At 47.4% G+C, this 23,744-nt stretch overlaps 1 protein-coding gene across 2 annotated transcripts; it reads right to left on the minus strand.

The window, feature by feature from the left end:
* Positions 1–257: 257 nt before the first annotated feature.
* Ccdc69 (coiled-coil domain containing 69) lies at positions 258–11,842 on the minus strand. Of its 2 annotated transcripts, XM_057776120.1 has the most exons (8): positions 11,793–11,842; positions 10,996–11,080; positions 5,132–5,205; positions 3,322–3,423; positions 2,768–2,887; positions 1,634–1,731; positions 1,403–1,490; positions 258–1,017 (listed from the first exon to the last, which is right to left on the minus strand). In XM_057776120.1, the coding sequence occupies exons 1-7, from the start codon at positions 11,823–11,825 to the stop codon at positions 1,439–1,441; spliced, it is 564 nt and encodes a 187-aa protein (XP_057632103.1). In that variant the 5' UTR covers positions 11,826–11,842; the 3' UTR covers positions 258–1,017; positions 1,403–1,438. The 2 variants fall into 2 exon arrangements, with proteins under 2 accessions (XP_057632103.1, XP_057632104.1); XM_057776121.1 differs by lacking the exon at positions 1,403–1,490.
* Between the last annotated feature and the right edge of the window lie 11,902 nt (positions 11,843–23,744).

The raw sequence follows: 23,744 nt of genomic DNA on the forward strand, positions 1-23,744 counted from the left end.
TAGCCTTGCACTCCTCCTGACTGATGATGTCATGTGACAGGCAGGTCTCATGCTTCTGCCACTATAATGATGACCGCTATCCCCCGGGACCCTGGGTAGCAATCAGTCCTTCCTCCCTTCGGTTGTTTTCGTCAGCGAATTTCACCACTGCAGCTGACAACGCAGAATGAAATACATCCTCACTGAGAAGAACGTGAAAACAAAGTTTTATTTTTAACAAAAAGATTTAATTTTCACATTAAGACCTCAGCTACACACGCTTAAAATCATTCACAGTGCTGAGCACGGCAGCAAATTCAGCTCTTCATCCTGCTGGGTGTGGCGGCGCATGCCCCGTGTGTTCCCAGCGCGCATGAGGCTGAGGCGTGGCGGTTTTGAGTTCAAAGTTAGGCTATGTGGCGAGACCCCATCTCAACAAAAACAATACTGTATTCCTTTTCCTCGGATGGTGTCTTTCACAGTTTTTCTCCGAGTGAGAATTACGGGTGTGGTTAGAAGAACTTGGATGGGTCCGTGAGTTGCCTGTAAAGCTGATAATCGGGGAGTGGGGACTGTCCCCTTTGTCAGATGGTCAAAGTGGCGCCAGCTGCCATGGGAGGAGTCTTGGATGCCGTCATACGGGACCGGGTGGGGGCTGTAACTGTGCTTGCTTGTTCTCTGGGCCAACTAAAGGAAGGCACTTCTTGGGTGATGCTGGTGGCCCAACCTCCGCCACCACTGTTGCTACCTATACACATCTCCTCCTGCCCACCTAGTTCGCCCTGGGAGAAGAATGGAGTCTTGCCCTCTTCTCCACAGACCTTGGAGGGAGTGGTGAATCTGGGAGCCACGGTGGGTCCAGGGCCTGTGTCTATATGATGAGGACAGAGGCCTCTGAGGTGCCGCAGAGGGCAGGGTAAGATGGAGGAGGCACAGGCCCCAAGGACTCAGTCGGTTCAGTGGCTCCTCCGTCTGCTGCAGCAATGGCCATTTTGCGACTCCTTCTCCAGGTCCTGAAGTAGATCTTTCTGGAACTGCCTGTGGTACCGACAGAGCAGGGAGCCTGAACCAACTCATTCCCCCAGGAATCATTCCTGAGGCACACATGTAGGGAGGGGGTGCGACACCAACTCCTCCAAGGTGTCCCCCTCCCCCCAATTACTCCCCTCCTTACTGTCTGTATGGGAGGGGTGTTCTAGTTGTTGACCAAGTGCCAAATCCCCACAGGGGGAGCTCTGGGTGGCCCCAAGCTGAGCCTCACACCTCACAGGGTCACCTTAGGTGACATGGAGTTTGTGTTTCAGTTTCCTCATAAGCAAATGGGGATAACAGGACCTAGCTCTTAGGATCCAGAGCAGGATTCCACCAGAGACTAGGTCACGTATTCAACTGCCCATGACATGGGACATCAATGCTCACTTACAAAGCTTCAGGACCGAGTCATTCCACGCATGCCTGCTCAGGTGGACTGTTTCCTGTTTCCTCTTTCTCTTGTTGAGAAACTGGACTTCCTGACTCCCAAGGAAAGAGGAGTCATGTTCCCAAGACAGGACCTGGGCCCACTTGTCCATCCAGTCCCCAGGCTCTTCCGGGTCCCGCCCAGCTGGAAGTTCTGGCCGAAGGTTGGGAGTGGGAGAAAGGGGATGGTGGCTACCTTGACACGGTCAGCCTGCTCCCAGCTTGGAACTGAAGGTCCTCAACCTCCTGCCGCAGGGTGGTGTTTTTCAGGGCTAATATTAGATTTTTTTCTTTCTGAAACAAACCGAGAAGGAGCGTGGAAAGCTGTTTCACTCACTTGGCACAGTGGGTGCCCTCGCCTCTCCCCCGGACACTGCTTCTTTCTAGCTAGCCCTTCACTTTATGGAGCAAGCCGCTAACTGGAAACAAGGCCCGAGTTAAGGTGGAATTGTTGACTCGACCTTTGCTATTGGAGAGTGTAAAAAACAAAACCAGTGCTGCTAAGGCTGGCTCAGCCTGGGGAGATGGCTCAGTGGTTAAGAGCACTGGCTGCTCATGCCAAGGACCCAGGTTTGATTCCCAGTGCCACCTCAAGACTTCTTATAACTGTCTGTAACTCTTGCGGGGAATCTGACACCTTCTCCGGTTCCCTGTGGGTACTGCATACATGTGGTGCACATGTATGCATGTAGGCAAAACACTCACACACATAAATTTTAAACAACAACAACAAAAAAGGGTTGAAAAATGGCTCAGGGTGTAAAAGGCATTTTCTGCCATGCTGGACAACCTGCGTTCAATCCCAGCAACCCTCATGGTGAAAGAAGAAAACTTACTCTTGCAAACTGTCATTTGACCCCTTCCACATGCATGCCATGCATGTGCCCACCCATGTGTACACAAAATCAATCAATCTAATAAAACCCCAAAGAAACCAATCCCGCATTGTTCCAGGGTTCTGAGGCCCTGGGTCTTTGAAAGATCTCAGTTCCCCAGCTCTACCGTTGCTGAGGCTAGCCTCCTCTGCCTGCCCGACCTATGGGCCTCACCTCCTTCCTCAGCCCCTGCCTGTAGTGTGACGGCTGCCACCCCTTCTGAGGAGCAGGGGCTGCCGGGGCCCCAGTGCTGCCCTAGTTACAGCAACCTGAGGGCCCAAGAAAAGACAGGAGTCAGGTGACAAGGAGCCGCTGCCTGACCCAGACCAGACTCCTGGCAGGAACAGCAGAGACAAGCTGTCAGGAGTGGGTTGGGGGGTGAGGGGCGGGGTGCGGGATAAGCCGGAACTGGAAATGTCCAGAAAGTGGCAGCCTGCTGCCTGCCCAGCACTGACCAGCATCTCTAGCAGGAGGAGCTGCTTCTCCAGCTCATGGATTCGCTCATTCTTCATCTCAATAACATGGTGCAAACTCTCAAGCTCTTGCTCCCAGAACGGCCCGGGGCTCCCATAGTCCTAGAGAAGAACACAGAGGGACTCCATCAATCAGCACGTAGTGAGGGACGTGGGTCTCCCCTGCTCCCCTCCCCATCTTGCCAACGGCTCACTGCACTGGTCTGGCGTGATCTCCCTTTCACAGCCAAGGCTGCATTTCTCTCAGCCTCCCTGGGCCCTTTTGGAGGCCTGTGTCTGCTGGGCACACAGCTGTGGTTCAGTAGGCTGACGCGCTATCTTGCATCAGGTTTGCTGGTTGCCCCAAATTCCCTCTGAACCCATAGATCTGTGTGCTCCACCATCTGTCCGCCTCTCTTGGTGTGAATTGAGGCCCCTATTGCTACTGGGCTCTCGTGAGGGGTGTGGTTCAGGATTGAGGCCTGTCCTCTATGTTTGTCTGCCCATGACCTCCCCACAGCACCAAGGTTAAAGGCTGGCCAGGGTTCTGCACCCACCTGGATGTGGTTCTTATAGAGCTGGCTAAGGATGGACCCTTCCACCTTGTTCATCTGGGCTTGGATGGCCTCCTGTGATGAGGCCAGCATTGCACAGGAGTTCTGGAGAAGGGAGCAGGAAGCAAAGAGCTTGGCTTGTCAAGGTGATTCTCTTTATGTCAGTTAAAAGGGAAGGACTGGGGCCCTTCAATGTGCTTCTGGCCTGTATCATACACCGCCCAGCAGAGCAGATTGAACCCACGGCTACTGGGGTTGAAACATCCCAGCCCCACCTCTCACTGTATAGCCTTTCATGGCTCTTGGGATGATTAATTGATAACTTGACAGGATCTAGAATCATCCAAGAGATGGATGCCTGTGAGAATGTTTCTAGATCGGGTTCACTGAGGTCTGGGTGGCACCATGCCATAGGCTGGGGTCCTGGACTGAATAAAAAGAACAGAGCGAGCTGAGCATCACGGCTCATCACTTCTCTGCTTCCTGACCGTGGGTGCAACGTGACCGGCTGCCACACCTTCCCACCATGATGGAATGACTCAAACCACGACCCAATGTAAACTCTTCCTTCCCTAAGTTGTTTCTTTTTTTTTTTTTTTAAAAATTTATTTATTTATTATGTATACAATATTCTGTCTGTATGTATGCCTGCAGGCCAGAAGAGGGCACCAGACCTCATTACAGATGGTTGTGAGCCACCATGTGGTTGCTGGGAATTGAACTCAGGACCTCTGGAAGAGCACGCAGTGCTCTTAACCGCTGAGCCATCTCTCCAACCCCCCCCCCCCAAGTTGTTTCTTGTCATGTATTTGACCACAGTAGTGAGAAGAGTTACTACTGTCCCTACACTCTTGGGATGACGTCATGGTTATCTCAGACCAAGGTCAACCTACATTCAAAGCCCAGTCACGCTGTACTCTATGTGGTTTTCATCCTCCACGTCCGTCTATGCAGGGGCTCAGCATCACACCGTACCCCCAGTCTCAGGGCACGTTCTCTCTACTTTTCCCCTGACAGAGATCTTCTCAGCTGTTCCCTTTGTGACAGAGGCCAACCTCTTCCTATACTCCTAGGCTTGGTCCCTCCCTATGGCCCTTGCTCACCCCTGGCCTTCCTACAACTCTGGATCCTGGACTTCCTTAGACACCCTGTTTTCTCCCTTTCCTCCATGCTTTTGAGCAGGTTGCTTGATGCTGCTGAGGGCTTCCCTTCACTGAAGGATCCTAAGCATCTTCCGGGCTTAGACCCCATCCCTCTGAGAAGTCTTTCTGAACATCTGCTTTCAGGACCATCCCTGGACCCTCATGATGCCATCCCCAAGATCCTTCTGACAATCTTTCATTTCTGCTGCTATGTGATAAAACATCTCAACACAGCCTTTAATCCTGGCACTTGGGAGGCAGAGGCAGGCGGATCTCTGTGAGTTCGAGGCTAGCCTAGTCTACAGGAGCTAGTTCCAGGACAGGTACCAAAGCTACAGAGAAACCTTGTTTCGAAAAACCAAAAAAAAAACCAAAAAAAAAAAAAAAAGAGAGACACACATATAGGCAAAAACATACACATAAAATAATAATGAAATCAATTACCCTCCAAACCCCACAAAACAGGTGATGCCATATGAAAGGAGGGCAACCCTTATCATGGCTATCGCATGCCAAGTCCCCTCAACCAACCACCTGGTCAGGATATATGGAAAGCAAGCACCCCAGTCCCCTTTAACCTGCCGGCATCATTTTGGTTGCTTTGGAACTCCATGTGGCTACCCCTTGCCATTTCCCCACTAACCCAACCCGAATGACCAGGCCCTTCTCACCTGCAATGAGGCTTTGACTTCTTGGACAGAGACACTAGAAGAGTCTTTCTCCCGTGCACTTGACGTCTGCAGGGCTGTGAAGACAGGAGATCCCTATAAACTCAAAAACTTTCCACAAAACCTCTGCCAAGCTCCTGAAGGTCTACACGGTGCTGATGATCACCCAGGGGCCCACTGGACCCAGGAGCTGTGCAATGGTCTTCATCTGTCTCTTTCAGGAGCCTCATCTTCTGCTCTAAGGAGCTGTGCTGGTTATATTATCAACTAAATACAACCTAGAGTCACTTAAGAAGAGAGAACCTTGCCAGATGTTGGTGGTGCATGCCTTTAATCCCAGCTCTTGGGAGGTAGAGGCAGGTGGATCTTTGCGTTCGAGGCCAACCTGGTCTACAGAGTGAGTTCCAGGACAGTCAGGGCTATACAGAGAAACCCTGTCTTGAAAAACTAAAAAGGAAAAGAAAAGAAAAAGAAAATGGAACCTCAATTGAGGAACTGCTCAGGTCAGATCGACCTGTGGTATATCCTGTGGACCATTGCCCTGACTGCTGATTGATATGGGAGTCTCAGCCCACTGTGGTCTGGCAGGAGGCCTGGGCTATTGTGAGAGGCTGAGCATAGTCAGATGAGAGCCAGGAAGCAGGCTGGAAATCAGTATTCTCCCATGGGTCCTGTCTCCAGGTTTCTGCCCTGATTTCCCTCAGTGATGGAGGGTGACCTGGAAGTGTCAGTCAAATAAACCCTTTCGTCTCCAAGCTGCTCCTGGTCAGTCTGCATCACAGCCACAGAAAGGAAGCAGGACCAGAGTCAGAGAACTTCGAGGGGCTTCACAAATCCCAGGGGAACAGAAAGGTCCTATCCTGGGGGAGCAGTGGGCGCTCAGGTGTCCCTGAGGCTCAGCCACAAGGACCCTGCAGCGGGGATGCTGCCGGAGGACCTGCGGTGCCCTGGATCCTGTAGCAGGCCTTATGGTGTCCTGCTGCAGCAGGCCAGGGGAAAGAAAGGCATGCAGCCGAAGCTGTGCTGTAAAGTCACAACAAGGACAGGGCATCTGTGGCAGGAATCCCTGTAGTCCTCCTGCCTCCCCTTCTTCAAGACCGAGAGATGGTGAGGCATGACGGCACATGCTCAAAGTTCATCGCTTCTGCTGTGAAGTGGGGCCAAGAAGTTCTACCAGGTTGTCTCTATGGGCAGGGTCCAGGGGAAAGAGCCCTGCCAGGTCTTCCCAGATGGGCAGTGCAGGGTGTTGGAGATCCACCCATCCCACTATGAGTCTGGTGAGAGATACCACTCCACCTTCCCAGAAACCCTCTTGGGAAAATCCCCAGGCCCATCTGATCACTCAGAAATGGCCAATGACCAGGCAGAGAAGTGCCACAGGGGTGACTGGGAAGGAAGTTAACTACAGCCAAAGCACCAGAGTCACAGAAGAGAGAGCCTATAGCTAGATACAGGTAGTTCTCACCTGTAAACAGTAGTTGGAAGGCTGAGACAGGGGGATTACCAGGAGTTCAAAGCCAGCCTAGGTTATACAGTGAGACCTTCTCTCTCTCTCTCTCTCTCTCTCTCTCTCTCTCTCTCTCTCTCTCTCTCTCTTTTGCTTGCTCGCGTGCGCGCGGGCACACACACACAAACAAAACAAAACCAGGTGTTTAAACACACGCCTTTAATCCCAGCGCTTGGGAGGCTGAGGTGGGTGGTTCTCAGTGAGTTCCAGGGCAGCCTGCTCTACGTAGTAAGTTTCAGGCCAGCTAGGGCTACACAGTGAGACCCTATGTAGCTCAAACAATGACAACCACCACTATCAGCAAAAACAATTCCAAATAAATCTTTGTTTGCTTGAGTTAGGGTCTCACTATGATGATCTGAGTTTGATCCCCAAGACCCATGTAGCAGGAGGAGAGAACTGACTCCTGCGGTTTGTCTTCTGACCTCCACACCTGTTGTGGTATGTGTGCACACACCCCCACACGTATACACACATATATACACAAATACCACACAAATAAATGCAATACACTTTATAAAAAAAACAAAAAGAAAAATAGAATTCTGACAACTGGGAGGATCCCCTATAGGCAATCCCCCTGGGCCCCATAGTGGGTCACTTTGTATCTATATGTTTATTTTACTAAATATTATTAAACCAGTGCCCACAGGGCGAGGTTTTCCCACATAGCCATGTAGGCAGAGAAGGTAGATTTTTAGACAGAAATCGGAGCAGTTTAGGCTGGTGTGGCTGGGTGTGCTTCAAGGGGTTCTAGTTCTACTGCCAAACATTCTGTGCCAATGTCAATGTTTCAAAAGTTTGAAACTTGTTCAGACCTCTGTCCTAGTTACTATGTTACTGGGAGTGGAAGAAGGATGGAATGCCAGGGGAGAAGCATATCTTCATGAAAAGGATCCCTTTTAAGAACCAAATCTAGATGTCTAGACTCTCAAGAGCAAGCAAACCCTTGGGTGTTATGGTCTAGACTTGCTTCATTTTTTATGAGACAGGACCTCACCTTGTAGCCCAGGCTGGCCTCCAATTCCATCATCCTCCGCTTCAGCTTTCTGAATGTTGGATTATAGTATGAGCCAAGAAGTTCAGCCTGAACCAGCCTTCCTTTTTGTAGCTGGACTTGGTAACATGATTGATACGGCATTAAATGAGAAGAACAAGGGCTGGAGAGGGGCTCAGGGTCAGGAGGGCCAGAGTTCAGTGCCCAGCACCCACATAGCACAGCTCATAATCACCTGTAACTCCAGCTGCAGGGAATCTGATGCCTCTTCCAGGCTCTGAGGGTATTACACAAGAAGACTATATCTATCTATCTATCTATCTATCTATCTATCTATCTATCTATCTATCTATCTATCTATCTATCTACACACACACAACTTTTTTTGAAAAAAAAAACAAACAAAAAACAAGTACTTAATAAAAAGCAAAAATGAAAGCAAAACTCTGAGTTTCATTCCAAATCTCTCTCTCTCTCTCTCTCTCTCTCTCTCTCTCTCAAAGAACAGGATATAGAATTTGCCTATGGGGTTGGAGAGATGGCTCAGAGGTTAAGAGCACTGACTACTCTTCCAGAGGTCCTGAGTTCAATTCCCAGCAACCACATGGTGGCTCACAGCCATCTATAATGAGATCTGGTGCCCTCTTCTGGCATGCAAGTATATATCAAAGGAATGTTGTATACATAATAAATAAATAAATCTTAAAAAAAAAGAATTTGCCTATGAATTTCATATGTTCATAACAGCTTATGAAAGGAGTAATTCTGAAGCCTGGTGTGATGGCACACTCCTTAACCTCAGCACTTGGGAGGTAGTGACAGGCAGATTTCTGTGAATTCAAGGCCAGCCTGGTCTACATACTGAGTTTTAGGACAGGCAGAGCTACATAGTGAGACCCCATCTCAAAAAGAACAAAACAGAACAACAACAACAACAAAAAAAAACCCAAGCAAACAAACAAAACAAAACAAATAAAAAGTAATTCTGGATAAGGGTCAGGAGACTGTATGTTCATGTTCAAAGTCAATTTCAATTTTGTTAAAACTTACACAACTTTTCCAAAGTAGATATCACAAATGCCAACAGGACACAAAACAATATCAACCAGTCAGGGAAATGTAGATCAAAAGTCCAATTGCTGGGCAGTGGTGTTACATGCCTTTAATCCCAGCATTCGGGAGGCAGGTTTCTGTGAGTTCAAGGCCAGCCTGGTCAACAAGAGTAAATTCCAGGACAGGCTCCAGAGCTACAGAGAAACACTGTCTCGAAAAACCAACCAACCAAAACAAACAAAAGCCCAATAAACTGGGAACGGTGTCATTCCTCTGTGGTGTTACTCATCCACTAAGGAGGCTGAGGCCAGGCTGGTTGGTTTACTGACACCCAGACTCAAAAGTAAACAGTAAACGAATCGGCTGGGTGTGGTGGCACATATCTTTAATTCCAACACTCAGGAGGCTGAGGCAGGAGAATCATTGCAAGCTGGAAGCCAGGTTGGGCTACTCATAAGTTCCAGGCTGGCCTATGTAACACAGTGAACTTATGTCTCAAACAATAGCAATAAAACAAACAAAACCCCAAATACCCTCAATGAGATGCCACCTCATGGTCACCGCAATGATGACAGCAGTGGACAAAGTCCACATATTGACAAGGCTGTGGAGCCACCGGGACCCTCAGACCTCACTGGGAAGAGCATGAAGTGGGACAACTGCTATGGAAAAGAGTCTGGGAGTTTCTCAAAAGGGTAAGAATAGAAATACCATCATCTCCCTCTTACAGGTAAGGTGAGGCAAAGTACGTTGGGCCAGTGGTACCATTCATGGTCGCTGGAGACAGGACAGCTTAGATACCATGATGAATAAGTCAACAAAGCATGGTATGTCTATTCAGTGGTGTGTTACTCAGCCATAAAAAAGAAGTGGAGCCCGGATGTATGTTGTAACATGGAAGCATCTTGCTCGGTGAAGTAAGCCAGGCTATCTGATACTGTGAAATTAGGGAGCAGGTTAGCAGTTGCCAGAGGCTGGTGGGAAGATGCGGAGTGACGACTGCTGGGTGTTTCTTTTTGGGGTGAGGAGAAGAATGTCCTGGAACTGAGTGGTAGTCATGATTGCATGATGGTAAGTGCACTAAACATCACCAGTGCACACAATCCAATGTTGTAGGTGTGATTTGCTAATCTGAAAAAATAAATACACGCACACCTAGTCATTTCAATTCTAAATTATTTAAAAACTAAGAATGTGACAAAAACTGATTTAGTTCAAAATATTTAATTGTGTGTGTGTGTGTATGTGTGTGTCTGTCTGATTGTGTTGGGTATATGACATGACCATATACTCGTGGAAGCTGGCAGAGAGGATTTGTTTCCTTGGGACTGGAGTTCAGGTGGCTGTAAACTTCTGGATGTGGATTCAGACTCAGGTCCTCCGAAAGAACAGCACATATTCTCAGTTGCTGAGCTGTTCCTCCAGTCTTGGCTTAATTTTTTTGAGACAGGTTTTTGCTGTGTATCTCAGTAGGCTTTTTAACTCACTTCGTTGCCTGGAATGTCCTCAAACGTACAGCGGTCCTCTTACCTTTAGCTTTGTGTGTGATGGGATTGCAAGCCATGAGCCATGTCTGACTATCCTAGCCAAAATTTCTTCTATGTCTGTGTGTGTATGGTGTGTGTTGAGCACAGACGCAGCAGAGGTCAGAGGGTAACCTCAGATGTTGATCTTGTTTGCCCTGCAGACGTTAGGTTAGTTGGGCTGTGAGATCCTGGGAGTTCAACTGTCTCCACTTCCTATCTCATATGAGAGCAGGAATTATAGACGCACACAGTGGTCCACCTTTACATGAGTTCTAGGGGTCTGAATTCAGGTCCTCACACTTGTGCCACAAGCATTCTTGTCCACGGAGCCTTCTCCTTAGCCCCATCCTAGCCGTAACTTTTAGGAGTCATCACTGTAGGGATGGAAGGTGGTTATAAAAAGAGTGATTTCGTTTGTCTGGGTTTTCTAGACTCTGACCCCTCCCCTTTTGATATATAGTTTGGTGTAGCCCAAGCTGACCTCCACTTTGTCTGTAGCAGAGGCTTGCCTTGAATTCCTGATCCTTGCGTGGCCTCACCTCCCAACTGCTGGGATTATAGGCGTGTGCAGCTACGCCCACCTAAGGTGGGTAGACTTCCTGTAGGTATTTTTAAAACGAAAGAGAAACAGGCGTGGTGGGGGAGACGCTCGAATAAAAGAAAGCAGAGAATAAAAGAGAGCCTGGTGACAGAATGTTAAAGGCCCACCCCAGGAGGAAAGTCCCGTCACCCCTTTGAGGCCAAGGGCCCCCTGAGGAGCCCCTTGGGTCCTCTTGGTCCTCACCCTGCCCAGCCTCTTCATGCCGGCCTTCCAGGATCCTTCCCTCTTTGTCCAGTGTCTCCAGGAGTTCTGTCTGTGTCTCCTCCACCTAGAGTGAAGAGTGGGGTCAGGAGTGAGACGGGATGGGCTAAAGCAGTCTCTCAACTGTTCATAGCATACGATCTGCATGCTCAGCGCCCAGCCTCCTCTATGACTGATGGGAGAGATGATGGAGACAGGACAGAGCCCTCTGAGACATAGCAGGCCCCGAAGGGCCTGTCGTCCATAGGCTCAGATAAGTTACCAGAGGATTGCCTGGGTAGAAAGGGTCTTGGGAGTCTTTTATTGCTGATGTTCCATGGGGCAGGACAGGCCTCTGTTGGTGACATGGAGCATGCCCACCTGATGCTACTTCAAGTTCTAAAGGCTACAGCTCAGCGCTGCCTTATGTTGCCAGGTTCCTGATCTGCCCTCTGGGGTCCCCCCTCCCCTTGCCCCGGACAGGCTCACAGAGAGCAGAGAACAGCAGCAGCAGGAGTCCGGACCACTTTCTCCCGGCTGACCGCTCACAGCTGGTCTCACTGTCCCACACTTGAGATGTGTGGCAGTCCCACTAAACTTTGGGGGCCAGGGTCAGATGACAGCATTCTATCAGGAGCCTGTGTGCCCTGGGGACAGCTCCCCCTACCCCTACCCCCAGGCATTCCTCAAATAAGTCTCACAGTTAAGGATGCTGCAGGTCAGGGGTGGGGCCAGCAACATCAGGACAGTTGTATTATCAAAACACACGATGGCCCCACAGATGTGCACATCTGACTCACCCTTTCAGAAAAGGCAGGCTTTGGAAAGGTCATCTAAGCAACCAACGTTCCAGTGTACTCAGGGGGCTCCCAGAAGACACTGGCACTGAGGCAGCACCCTCAAGTCTGTCTGTAAACCAATAGAGCCCAACAGAAATTCTTTTAAACGAATCTTTGTGAGGCTGGAGAGATGGCTCAGTGGCGAAGAGTCCTCCCTGCTCTTCCAGAGGACCTGACTTGTGTTTCCAGCACCCACACCTGGTGGCTCATAACCAACCATGTCTCCAGCTCCAGTGGATCTGACACCCTCCTTTTGGCCTCCACAGATAGTTGCACGTGCGTGCGCGCACACACACACACATGCATACATGAATTCACATAAAAGTAAATTTTAAAAAATCTGACTGTGCATTGGGTGTGTAGAGGTCAGAAGTGTTAGTCCTCGCCTTTCACCCGGTTTGAGACGGGGTCTCATTTCTGCTGTATCCTCTAGGCTAGCTGCCCGAAAGACTCCAGGATTTCTCCTGTCTTTGTCACTCAGTATATGAGGGCTGGGATTATAGAAGTGTGTCATCAGGTCTGTCTTTACATGGGGTTTGGAGAGCTGAACTCAAGTCTTCATGATTGAATAGCAAACGCTTTATCCACTGAGTCCTCCCTCAGCCCAAAACTACTTTAAATTTAAAAATAACATTTATTGGGCTCTTGAAATGGTTCAGTAGGCAAAGGCTCCTGCTACCAAGCCTGACAGCCTGAATTTGATCCCCAGGACCCACACGTGGAAAGAGAGGGTCAACTCTTGCTGGTTGTGGTCTGATCGCCACACATTCAGTGTGGTGTGTGTGTGTGTGTGTGTGTCTTCTGTGAGTGTGCACCAGCCATGGTTCATAGAGAACAGGGAGCAGCCTGTGAAATTGGCTCTTTCCATCCGGCACTTGGGCTCTGGGAACTGAATTCAGGTTTTTAGCCTTGGCAGCAACGTCTTCACATTCTCTGTTTTCTCATTGGCTCCCACAATTCTTTTAAAAAATCACCCTGGGACCTGGAGAGATGGCTAAATGGTTGAGAGCACTGGCTGCTCTCCCAAAGAATCTGGATTCCATTTCTATTTTTTTTTTTTTTTGGTTTTTCGAGACATGGTTTCTCTGTGGTTTTGGAGCCTGTCCTGGAACTAGCTCTTGTAGACCAGGCTAGTCTCGAACTCACAGAGATCCGCCTGCCTCTGCCTCCCAAGTGCTGGGATTAAAGGCGTGCGCCACCACCGCCCGGCTGGATTCCATTTCTAGCACCCACTTGATTCTAGGGGACCCAATGCCCTCTTCTGGCTTCTATAGGCACCCATATGTATGTGAATATACCTCTCCCTCTTACACACATAGATTAAAAACAAAAGAAACATTTTTTTTAAGTCATCAATTTAAAGCCATACATGGTGACATTTCCCTGTAATCCCAGTACTGGGGCAGTAGAGCAAGAGGTCCAGAAGTTCAAGGTCAAATTTGGTTGCAAAGTGAGCTTGAGGCTAGCCTAGGGTACATGAGACCCTCTCCAAGAAACAACAAACAGAAGGCTACCCAATGTAACAAAGCAAGCAGCTTCAAACTATGCAGGTTCATTTGCAGAGATTCAAATTTCAGAATTTGAAGACTGAGTTTGTTTTCTATGTACGGTTAAAGACAGCCAGTTTGATAATAGAAAACACTCGTACATCTGCCTAAGGTTTTACCCACTGCTTCAAGAGCAGGAGAGGGAACTGAGGCAGACAGATGGGAAGGGCTCGTGACTGGGCTAAGGAGGAGGAGCAGGAAAACCTGGGCCATGGCTGCTCGAGTTGGTTTTAATCTGAATTTTCTATATATCACTTTCCTCATGTCCCCATGCCCTTTGACCTCTGACTAACACAGTCTGATCATTGCATAAAACCTCCTGCATGTTTTTTTTCTAAATAATTTTTCAAGCCTCTGTGTCATGGAGGTGCCACAGAAATGCCATAGATGCCTCTAATCTCACGCTTGTTATCAATTCTGGACTTTCAACCTTCTAAATATCTCCCAGCTTGCTAAGCATTTGACCAGAGAGCTACACCCCAAAAATGCTTCATAAAATTGCTTTATGCTTTATTTAGCAAGTGTGGGTATGTGTGTGTCTCATACATGTGTGGAGGCCAGAGGTCAACCTGTGGGAGCCAGTTCTCTGCCTTCACCCTGTGGGTCCTAGGGACAGAATTCAGGTCATCGGCCTTGACAGCAAGGGCCCTTATCTCTTGAGTCATCTACCTAGCCTGTTTGCTTTATTGTTATTTATGCATATGTGGATCGAGATGTGTGTGTGTGTGTGTGTACCATATCCATATGGGTGCTTCTGAGGCTCGAAGAGGGTATTTTGTCTCCTGGACCTGGAGTGACTGACAGATGTCAGTCATGGATGCTTGGGTCCTCTGCTAAAGCAGCAAGTTCCCTTAGCCGGTAAATCATCTTTGAAGCACTGTGCTTGGGTTTTTTGTTTGCTTTGTTTTTTTTGTTTTGTTTTATTTGTCAGGCTGGCTTCAAACTCATGATCCTCCTGCTTCCACCTCCCAAATCCTTGGATTATAGGAGAATACCGCAATACTCAGCTATAGTTGTATTTAACATCTGATCTTTTGTCTCAGCCAGGAGAGATGAAATGATGTGGCCACGTTCACACGACAAAGGAGCTTAACACCAAAGCTTTCTCATTCGCTGTATGTTCCCCTCAACTGTGCAGTCATCATCGTGGATGGCACAGTGAGGAGGAAGATGGAGTGGCTGTGACTTCAACAATGCCAGGCCTCTGCTTAGACTGAGAGACCTTAAGTGTCTTGAGCCAACTACTAAATGATTAGCAGGAAGTTGGCAGGCCAGAGGTGATGTGTCTGGAACTGATTTTGGTCTTTCTGTCTCCGGCCACCCTCTAGAATTAGTTCAACAACCCAATCCAACCACGCCAATGGCATACAAAGGCATTGACTCCATCAGCAGCAAGGACTGGCTTTTGTCATGACTACTCTCGATGAGAGTGGCTGCATGCTCTATGGGTAGTAGCCAATGCACCCTGAAGCAAATGCCCCAAGATCATGGCTTCCACTTTTATTCTTCTATTTTTATAAATATGTGTGTGTGTGTGCATGTGTGTGTGTGTGCCACAGTGCATGTGTGGAGAACAGAGAACAAGCGTGGGGAGTCAGTTCTCTTTACCATAAGTCCTTGGGGTCAAACTGAGGTCATCAGTCTTGGAGGCACATACCTTTACCTCCTAAACCATCTCACCAGTCCCAAAGATTCCCTTCTTTTTAAAAAATTAAATTTTACTTTTTAATTAAAAAGTTTATTTATTTACTTATTTATCTATTTAATATGTAGGAGCGTTTTGTCTGTATGTGTATTTGTGCACCACGTGTGTGCCTGGTGTCTGATGAGGCCAGAAGAGGGCATCAGATCCACTGGGACTGGCATTATAGACAGTTGTGAGCTGCCCTGTTGGTTCTAGAAATTGAACCTGGTTTCTCTGGAAGAGTTGTGGGTACTTTTAACTGCTGAGCTGTCTGTCTCTCTGGCCTCAAAGGTTTTCTTCTTGGCAAAAGGATTATGAGATGTTTATAAAAATAGCTAAAGTAGGGCAGGTGAGATAGTTCAGTGGGTAAAGGAGTTTGCCACCAAATCTAACAACCTGAATTCAATTCCCAGGAGCCACACGGTGGAAGAGAGAGAACTGATTGCCAATATTGTTAGCTGTCCTCTGTCCTCTACTTGTGTGTCACTGCATGTGAGTATACACCACACACACACACACACACACACACACACCCCACGCATGCACACATACACAGAGGAAATAAAAAATAGCATTATGAAGCTATGGTCATGACAAACAAGGAAATTAAGGCCTCATGGGGGGGTATTTCAAACTAGATTTCACCTTGATAGGGTGGAGATGCATGCCTATAATCCCAGCACTCAGGAGGCTAAAGCAGGAGGATTGCAGGTTCGAGGCCAACCAGAGTTATATGGAGAGTTCAAAACAAAAAGTAGGACCAACCCAGGGCTGGAGAGAACATTTGCTGCTCTTCCAGAGGACCAGAGTGCAGTTCCCAACACCCACATCAGGCAGCTCATGATTGCCTGCAACTCTAGCACCAGGAGAACTGACACCCTCTCCTGGTCTCCATGGGAACCTGCATTCACGTGGCATTCACTTACATAAAAATACACTTACATATAAATAAAAATAACTCTTAAAAATGACACCAGACAACAAGCAGTCCGCACAGAACCACACAGACAAACACTAGTTAAAGTAATTGTAAAGAAGGCTGGGGTTCTGGAAACATCTTAAACTCAGACTGTGTTGCGGCATGAGCTTCCAGACCTCAGTTCCCTCAGAATGGTAGAAACACCTGCAGGAATTAGCACAACACAGAGTTCAGATGCTGGAGGCTCTGGCTGCGTGTCTGAGAAACAGCAGGAACTGGTCCTACAGAGGGTGGCAGAGCTCCCAGGCTGACTCTGCTCTCACAGTATATCATCTGAAACAAAGTCACAAACTCAGGAAACACTGTGTTCTTCCAAGTAACAATCACTACAGAGAGGAGACCTTGTCTCTAGGAGCATCTGCCAGCGGCAAGAAGGTCATAGCCTTCCCAGGGCCTGACAAAAGCCTCTCCAGGCTAGAACTTGCACAGTGACACCTGGGACTCCCTCCAGGCAGTTCCTAGTCTGTGCTCCCCATCCTCTGCATTCCTGATACACCGGGAATCGAACCCAGGGCCTTGTGTGTGGTAAGCAGGCACTTTGCCACTGAACTACATTACCATCGAGGCCCCTGGCACTTTCTTCAACATTAATACATAATGCAATTTTTTTTTCAGTTACACAGGAGTCAGCATTTGCTTTAGAAATTAGGGAGAACACAAAAAAATGTAAATGTAAAATCCTGGGGTATATAAGCTGGAATATGGCAGTGTATATTATATACCTGCATATCCACATTTGGAGCTGTGGTGTTATGTATGGTTTCTAATACCTTAACTTCTCAGATATTATGAATATTTATCATGCCACATTAATTCATTTGTGAATATATTAATTATAATGATTTAAGTGAAATATTCTGGGAATAAACTTAGTTTTTAAGTCTTTTTTTTTTTTAAGATTTATCTATTGATTGTGTATACAGTGGTCTGCCTGCATGTCTGCCTACAGGCCTGAAGAGGCCACCAGATCTCATTACAGATGGCTGTGAGCCACCATGTGGTTGTTGGAAATTGAACTCAAGATCTCTGGAAGAGCAGCCAGTGCTCTTAACCTCTGAGCCACCAGTCCTAGTTTTTCAATCTTATTGTGAGGTGTTTAGGCTATTTCTTTCTTTAAAAATTATTTTCTAGGGGCTGAAGAGATGGTTCAGTGATTTAAAGTACTTGCTGCTCTTCCAGTGGACCTGGGTTTGGTTCTCAGCACCCACATAGTGCTTTGTAATCATTGATAACTCCAGCTCCTGGGGAAGCCAACATCCTCTTCTGACCTCTTTGGGCACCAGGTACACGTGTGGTACATATATGTACATGTCGGCAAAGCCTCCATACCCATAAAATAAATAATGTAAAAAATTTTTTAATATATGTATTTTATTTAATTATATGTATATTAGTGTTTTGTCTGCATGTCTGTCTGTGCACTATATGAGTCTGGTACCTAGAGAGGACAGCACAGAACTGTGAATCCTCTGGAAATGGAGTCACAGATGATTGTGAGTCACCACACAAGTGCCTAGAGTTAAACCTGGGTTCTCTGGAAGAGCAGCCAGTGTCAATGAGCCATCACTTCAGCCCCTTATTTCTATTTTTGATTTTTTGTTTTTGTTAAGACAGAGTCTCATGTAGCCCAGGCTGGCCTTGAACTTGCTGTGTAGCTGAAGATGAACTTGAATTCATGATCCTCCTGCCTCTACCTCCCAAGGGATTACAGATGTGAACTGCCATGACCAATTTTCTTTTAAGGCAGGTCCCGGCTGGTGTGTAACTCACTTTGGTTCACCAGGCTGGCCTCAAACTCAGAGATCCATCTATCTCTGCCTCCCAAGTGCTGGGGGTAAAGGTGTATGCACCATATCGGACATTATTTCTACTTTTTAAAAAGATGTATTTTATTTTTAAGCATGTGTATATGCGTGTGTCTGCGTTAGGATGTGGATGTGAGCGGAGGTGCCCATGGAACCAGAAGAGGGTGTAGGTTCTCCTGGAATACAGGCAGTTGAGGGCCACTTAACCTTGGAGCTGGGAACAGAACTCAGGTCCCCTAGAAGAACAGTACTTGCTATCAACCGCCAAGACATCATTCCAGCCCCTTTATTCCTATTTTTAATTATCAAATTATATTTTATGAGCACACTGGTTTACAAAAGCTTGAGAAAGGATGGGGCATAGCTCATTGGTAGGGCTTGTACAAGGCCCCAGTACAACCCTTTCTTAGTGACTTTTCTCATTGTTGTAACTAAATGCCTGACAAGAAGCAATACAAAGGAGGAAAGATCTATTCTGGCTTAAGAGTTCGAGGGGCATAGTCCATCATGGCAGGGAAAGCATGGCAGCAGGAGCCTGGGATGAATGGTTCCACTGCTTCTGACTTAGGAAACAGGCACTGGACCATAGGAAACCAAAGAGCCCTTCTGGCTTTGTTATGCTGTAGATGGGAATCGGGAATAATGTGATGTCATCTTGCCATCTCATCCATCATCAGTTCCAGCCTGTGTTTGCTTTGAACAGGGAGGGGACTGGAGGTGTGACACACTTGGCTGCTTGAGCATAATGGAAGAGATATCTCTGGAGTCGAGGAAAAGAGGGTCCTTGCTTATGGGGATGAGGGCAAGCCTGGAGTCTTTCACACCACCACGCTTCCCAGCAGCCCAGGCCAGAACCATACAACAGACAGTCAAACGCCTAGGATGGTGGTTCTCAACCTGAATGCTGTGACCTTTCAATACAGTTCCTCGTGTTGTGTGTGTGGTGACCCTCCCCAACCATAAAATTATTTTTATTGTTACTTAATAACTATAATTTTGCTACTGTTATAAATCATAATGTAAATATCTATGCTCTCTCTCTCTCTGTTTTTTGTTTTGTTTTTGTTTTGGGTTTTTTTGAGATAGGATTTTCTTTGTGGAGCCCTGGTTGTCCTGGAAAGAACTCTGTGGATCTGGCTGGCCTTGAACTCAGAGCTCTGCCTGTCTCTGCCTCCCAAGTGCTAGGATTAAAAGCATGCATCACCACTGCCTGGCCCAATATCTGTGTTTTCTGATGGTCTTAGGTGACCCCTGAGAAAGGATCGTCTGACTTTGAAAGGGGTCTCGATCCACAGGTTGGCCCTGTCACCCAATGATGCATACGCTGAACTCAAACAGCTCTCCTGGGCAATGAACTTGAACTTTCACCATTTTAAGCTATTGCTATAGAAACCCCAAGCCAACAGAAGCACAGGCTCAAGCGTGATATCAATGGAAGCAAACATGGGTGTGTTTCCAGGAGGCTGGAGCATGCCAGGCTCTTAGGGAAAGATTCTAGCCTCCTGTAAGTACAACCACGAATTTAGAAAGCATAATTAAGAACATGCATGAGCTCAGAAGGCATGGCACCAAAGGTTGTGTCTCAAAGGCAATGATTTCTAGGATTTTTTTTTTTTTTTGAGTCAGATTGTTATACAGTGTAGCTCAGGCTACCCTCAAATTCACTATATAGCTTAAGATAACTTTGAATTCTTTTTTTTTAACTTTGAATTCTTTTTGTTTTGTTGGTTTGATTTTTATGTGTAGCCTTGGCTGTCCTGGAACTCATTCTATAGTCGAGGCTGGCCTCAAACTCAGAGATCCACCTGCCTCTGCTCCCAAGAGATGAGATTAAAGGGGTGTCACCACTGCCTGGCAACTTGAACTCTTGATCCTCCTGTCACCACCTCCCTAGTTCTGGGATTATAGGCATGTACCACCACCCAGCTTTATGTAGTGGTGGGGATGGAACCCAGGAATCTGACTATGCTAGGTCAGTGTCCTTCCCAGAATAGGTTGCATTTCCAGGACCTAATGCTTAGGAATTTTTCTGGTGCATTTTAGGTTGAAAGGTCTAGCTGGCTAACACAGTCTAACATGTAGCTGAACCTCATGAGTCTTTGAGAGGGCTCTGTGCATGGAAGCTTGCATTGGATTCATCCAGCATGATTGATTTATGGGACATTATTTTCTGGCTAAAATCGTTGACTCAGAGGCCATGTGAGGGCCAGTGCTGTTGTGATGAACAGAGTAGAGGCCATGTGCATGCCAGTGTGATGTGTCAGTAGTGGCTAGGGCAGAAGGTGCCGTGACAGCTGCTGCCTGATCAGGCCAGCAGCTTGGTCTCACGCTCCCTGACCAGCATGCCTTTGGCAACCCCAGAGAAAAAGGCAAATGTGCCCTGTATTTCTTCTGCCTGGGACCCTCACCTGCATATCATGGTTAGCCAGTGATAGTCTCATCCTTACCCACCTTCAAGTCCCAGCCAAGACATCATTGTTTATGAGACTTTTGCTGATCTAGGGACAAAGTTACTGTGCCCCAGGTTAGGAGGAGAGAACACAGGAAGTTCATCACTAGCAAAGGCAGAGGGCTGTAAAGAATCAATGCACGCACACAAACCGGCTAAACAAGAAGGACCGTGGTCAGGACCATTAAAAAGAGGTTCTGCAGACTAATTCACATGGGAAAAAGGCCCCCAGGAGAGCACTAGCCATATGCAATGCAACGTAGTCCCAGATTCAGGGCTGGAGATGGCTAGGTGGTTGAGAGCTCTTGCTGGCCTAACAGAGGACAGGAGTTCAGTTCCCAGCTCACAATGTTCTGTAACTACAGGTCCCAGGGATCTGAGAGATGTATGTGTTCAGGGTGCTGGCATATGTGTGGCATGTATCCCCCTGCCCCACACACATAACAAAAATCTTAAAGTTGCTAGATTTATAAAAATAGTCACCCTCATCTATATGACATATGTGGGAAAATCAGGCTATTTCTTTTTAGTTTTTTAAAAATCATATTCATTCTTTGAGAATTTCACCCAATGTATTTTATAGAGGCTATTTCTTAATGGTGATCTTAGAAGCACTTTCCAAATTTCTTCCTACCTTTCTAAATTTTTGAAACTTATTGATTTTTCTTCCTTCCTTCCTTCCTTCCTTCCTTCCTTCCTTCCTTCCTTCCTTCCTTCCTTCTTTCTTTCTTTCTTTCTTTCTTTCTTTCTTTCTTTCTTTCTTTCTTTCTCAAGACAGGGTTTCTCTGTAGCTTTGGAGCCTGTCCTAGAACTGTCCTCTTGTAGCCTAGGCTGCAAGAACTTACAGAGATCCCCCTGCCTCCAGAGTGCTGGGATTAAAGGCGTGTGCCACCACCACCCTTAAATTACAATGACAAGAATAATTAGGCTTGCACAGCGGACGTGTAAATGTTTGCCATCTGGGACTTGTATTACCTCTACTATTCTTACCCAAAGGACATCTGGCCTTTGCTTGAAACCCTCTAGTAATGATGAACTCACCTCTCTCTCTCTCTCTCTCTCTCTCTCTCTCTCTCTCTCTCTCTCTCTCTCTCTCTCTCTTTCTTCCCAGTGGCCAAGATCCTGCGTCCTAGCTCAGCAAAGAGCGGATGCTTTTATTCCTTGAGAACAGAGGTTCCAAGGCCAGACCTGGGCTGCAGGCCCCCGCACCTGCCCACCTCAGCCAGCACGAGTGTCTGTTGCCCTCACAAACTCCTTTGCTTCTTTAGGTGAGCCACAGACAGTGGCGTCCTTAGATGGCAACTTTAATTCTATGCCTCACCACCTGCCAGTCAGGCCTCTGGGGTCCGGTACACTTAACCTCTCATCAGCTTTGTAGACCAAATCTAGACACAGGAACCAAGGTTGTGACTCTCTTCCACTGAGCCAGAGAAGCCAGGTCTCTGGCAAGGTAACTCAAGAAGATCTGTGACCTCAGACAAGGCCACGGGGGCTCAGAACCCAGTGGAGTGGGCACACAAATGGTTACCACGTTCTTTAAGAAGACATTTTATGTATTTATTACATACAAACATGTTTTGTTGTGTGTGTTTGAGATGGTTCGGTGGGTAAGGTTACCTTCTGACAACACTGACCACCTGAGTTTGATCCCCAGGAAGGAAAGAAGCAATTCCTGAAAGTTGTTATCGGACCTCCACATACAAAGTGGCATGTGTGTGCACATAGACACACACACACATACACAAACACACAATACATGAAAAAAATATATACACAGGATATGAGAGAAGGAAGCCTATATGGGGGGGGATGAAGTTTTTCTTGTTACTGTTTTTTGTTTGTTTGTTTTTTAAGACTAGCTTTCGCTGTATAACTCTAGTCTGAAACGTGCTATGTAGACCAGGCTGTCCCTGAATTCACTGTACCTGAGGATGACCATGAGTTTCTGACCTTCCTACCATACCTTCCAAGCTCTGGGTTAGAGGCCACTACCATCATGCCCAGTTTGTGTGGTGCCGTGGATGGAAGCCAGGTCTCTAGCCACTGAGTTATATCCCAGCTTCTATTCCCAGGATATTAACATGTCCTGAGCCAAAGAGACAGTCCCAGGCTGGGCTTCTCGGTAAGACCTAGAGCGCCTGGTCAGCAGAGCCACGGGGCACAGCCCTCTATGTGCTGTGTGTACTAGGGAGGTTCCAACCATCGGGATCCTGTCCCAATTATATAGCTAAGCGGGAGTGGATTTCCCAGGCTGGAAGGTTGGGTGTAGCTTGCATCTAGGGCTTCAATTTCAATCACAAGTAACAGTTCTTATCTGTGCCTGTAGCTGTGAAAATTGCTTTGACAAAAACTGAGTCTCCCTTATCCTGGCGAGTTCTCATCAAGGCCAGCACCGCTGCCAGCCACCCCACTCTGCACAAGCCCGGCATCCTGGGCTTTCTGTAGCTCGGACTTCCCTTAAGCCTTTAGCTTTGATTGGGGGAACTCCTGCCAAACTTCCCCACCCAAGAAGCCTTCCTCTCCGTCCAGGACACTCTCCTGCTGCATGCCAGGCTAAGCCTTGGCCTGACTCCCAGTTGGCCCTCATCACACTCCTCGGCACCTGCTCCATGCTCTCTCTGTACAAGGCGTGGAAGGTGGGGGAATCTGTGTGTGTGTGTGTGTGTGTGTGTGTATGTGTGTGTGTGTATGTATGTATGTGTGTGTGCAGGCTAGATGGCATGTAAAGAAAGCTAGTCATTCATATTCATATGTACACATTTATGTATATACACACATCTCTCTATGTACTTCTGACTGTCCTGGAACTCTATGTACACCAGGCTGGACTCAAACTCACAAAGATTCACCTGCCTCTTCCTCCTAAGTGCTGGGATTAAAGTTGACACCACATCCAGCAAGTCTTCTATATTTTTTTTAATTAGGAAAAACTTTTTTTTAAAAAAAAAATAATTATGACTATGGGTGTTTTGCCAGCGTGTATGTTTGTGTGCCACGTGCATGTCGAATGCCCACAGAGGCCTGAAGAGGGTGGTCAGACGCCATGGTACTAAAATTTAAGATGGTTATGAACTGTCATGTGTGTGCTGGGATTTGAACCCTAATCCTCTGGAGAAGGAGCCAGTTCTCTTAACCATTGAGCTATCTCTCGAGCCCCCTCACCCTAGCATCCGACTGCCATCACTCCTCTCTGAGGCTCAGTGTTTGTCTACACATGTAATGTGGGAAGCTTCTTTCCATAACTCAACCTGGTTCTCAGAGCCTTCATGAGGCTGAGCAGGAAGTGAAATTCTCAGGGTGAGTCATTATTGTGGTCTGACCCTGTGGCCCCTGAGCCTCTATTCTGGTGTCCCATCCCCCAGAGGTATTGGCAGCCTGCTGGGATGTATTGGGTGCTCAGAACTTGACACCTGCATTAGAAATTAAGCAAAAACACCATCCAGGAGAGG

The sequence above is a fragment of the Chionomys nivalis genome, chromosome 7 (genome assembly GCF_950005125.1).
Source record: "Chionomys nivalis chromosome 7, mChiNiv1.1, whole genome shotgun sequence".
NCBI classification, from domain to species: Eukaryota; Metazoa; Chordata; class Mammalia; order Rodentia; family Cricetidae; genus Chionomys; species Chionomys nivalis.

Bases quoted from the DNA above. Each gene is read 5' to 3' on its own strand.
- Ccdc69 (XM_057776121.1), bottom strand. From the start codon at position 11,825: ATGACCTTTCCAAAGCCTGCCTTTTCTGAAAGG. The intron at 3,424-5,131 runs GTGAGAAGGGCC...TCCCTTCTCCAG, and splicing joins AAGTCAAAGCCTCATTGCAG to AACTCCTGTGCAATGCTGGC. The intron at 1,018-1,633 runs GTAGCCACCATC...TCGGTACCACAG, and splicing joins AGCAGGCTGACCGTGTCAAG to GCAGTTCCAGAAAGATCTAC.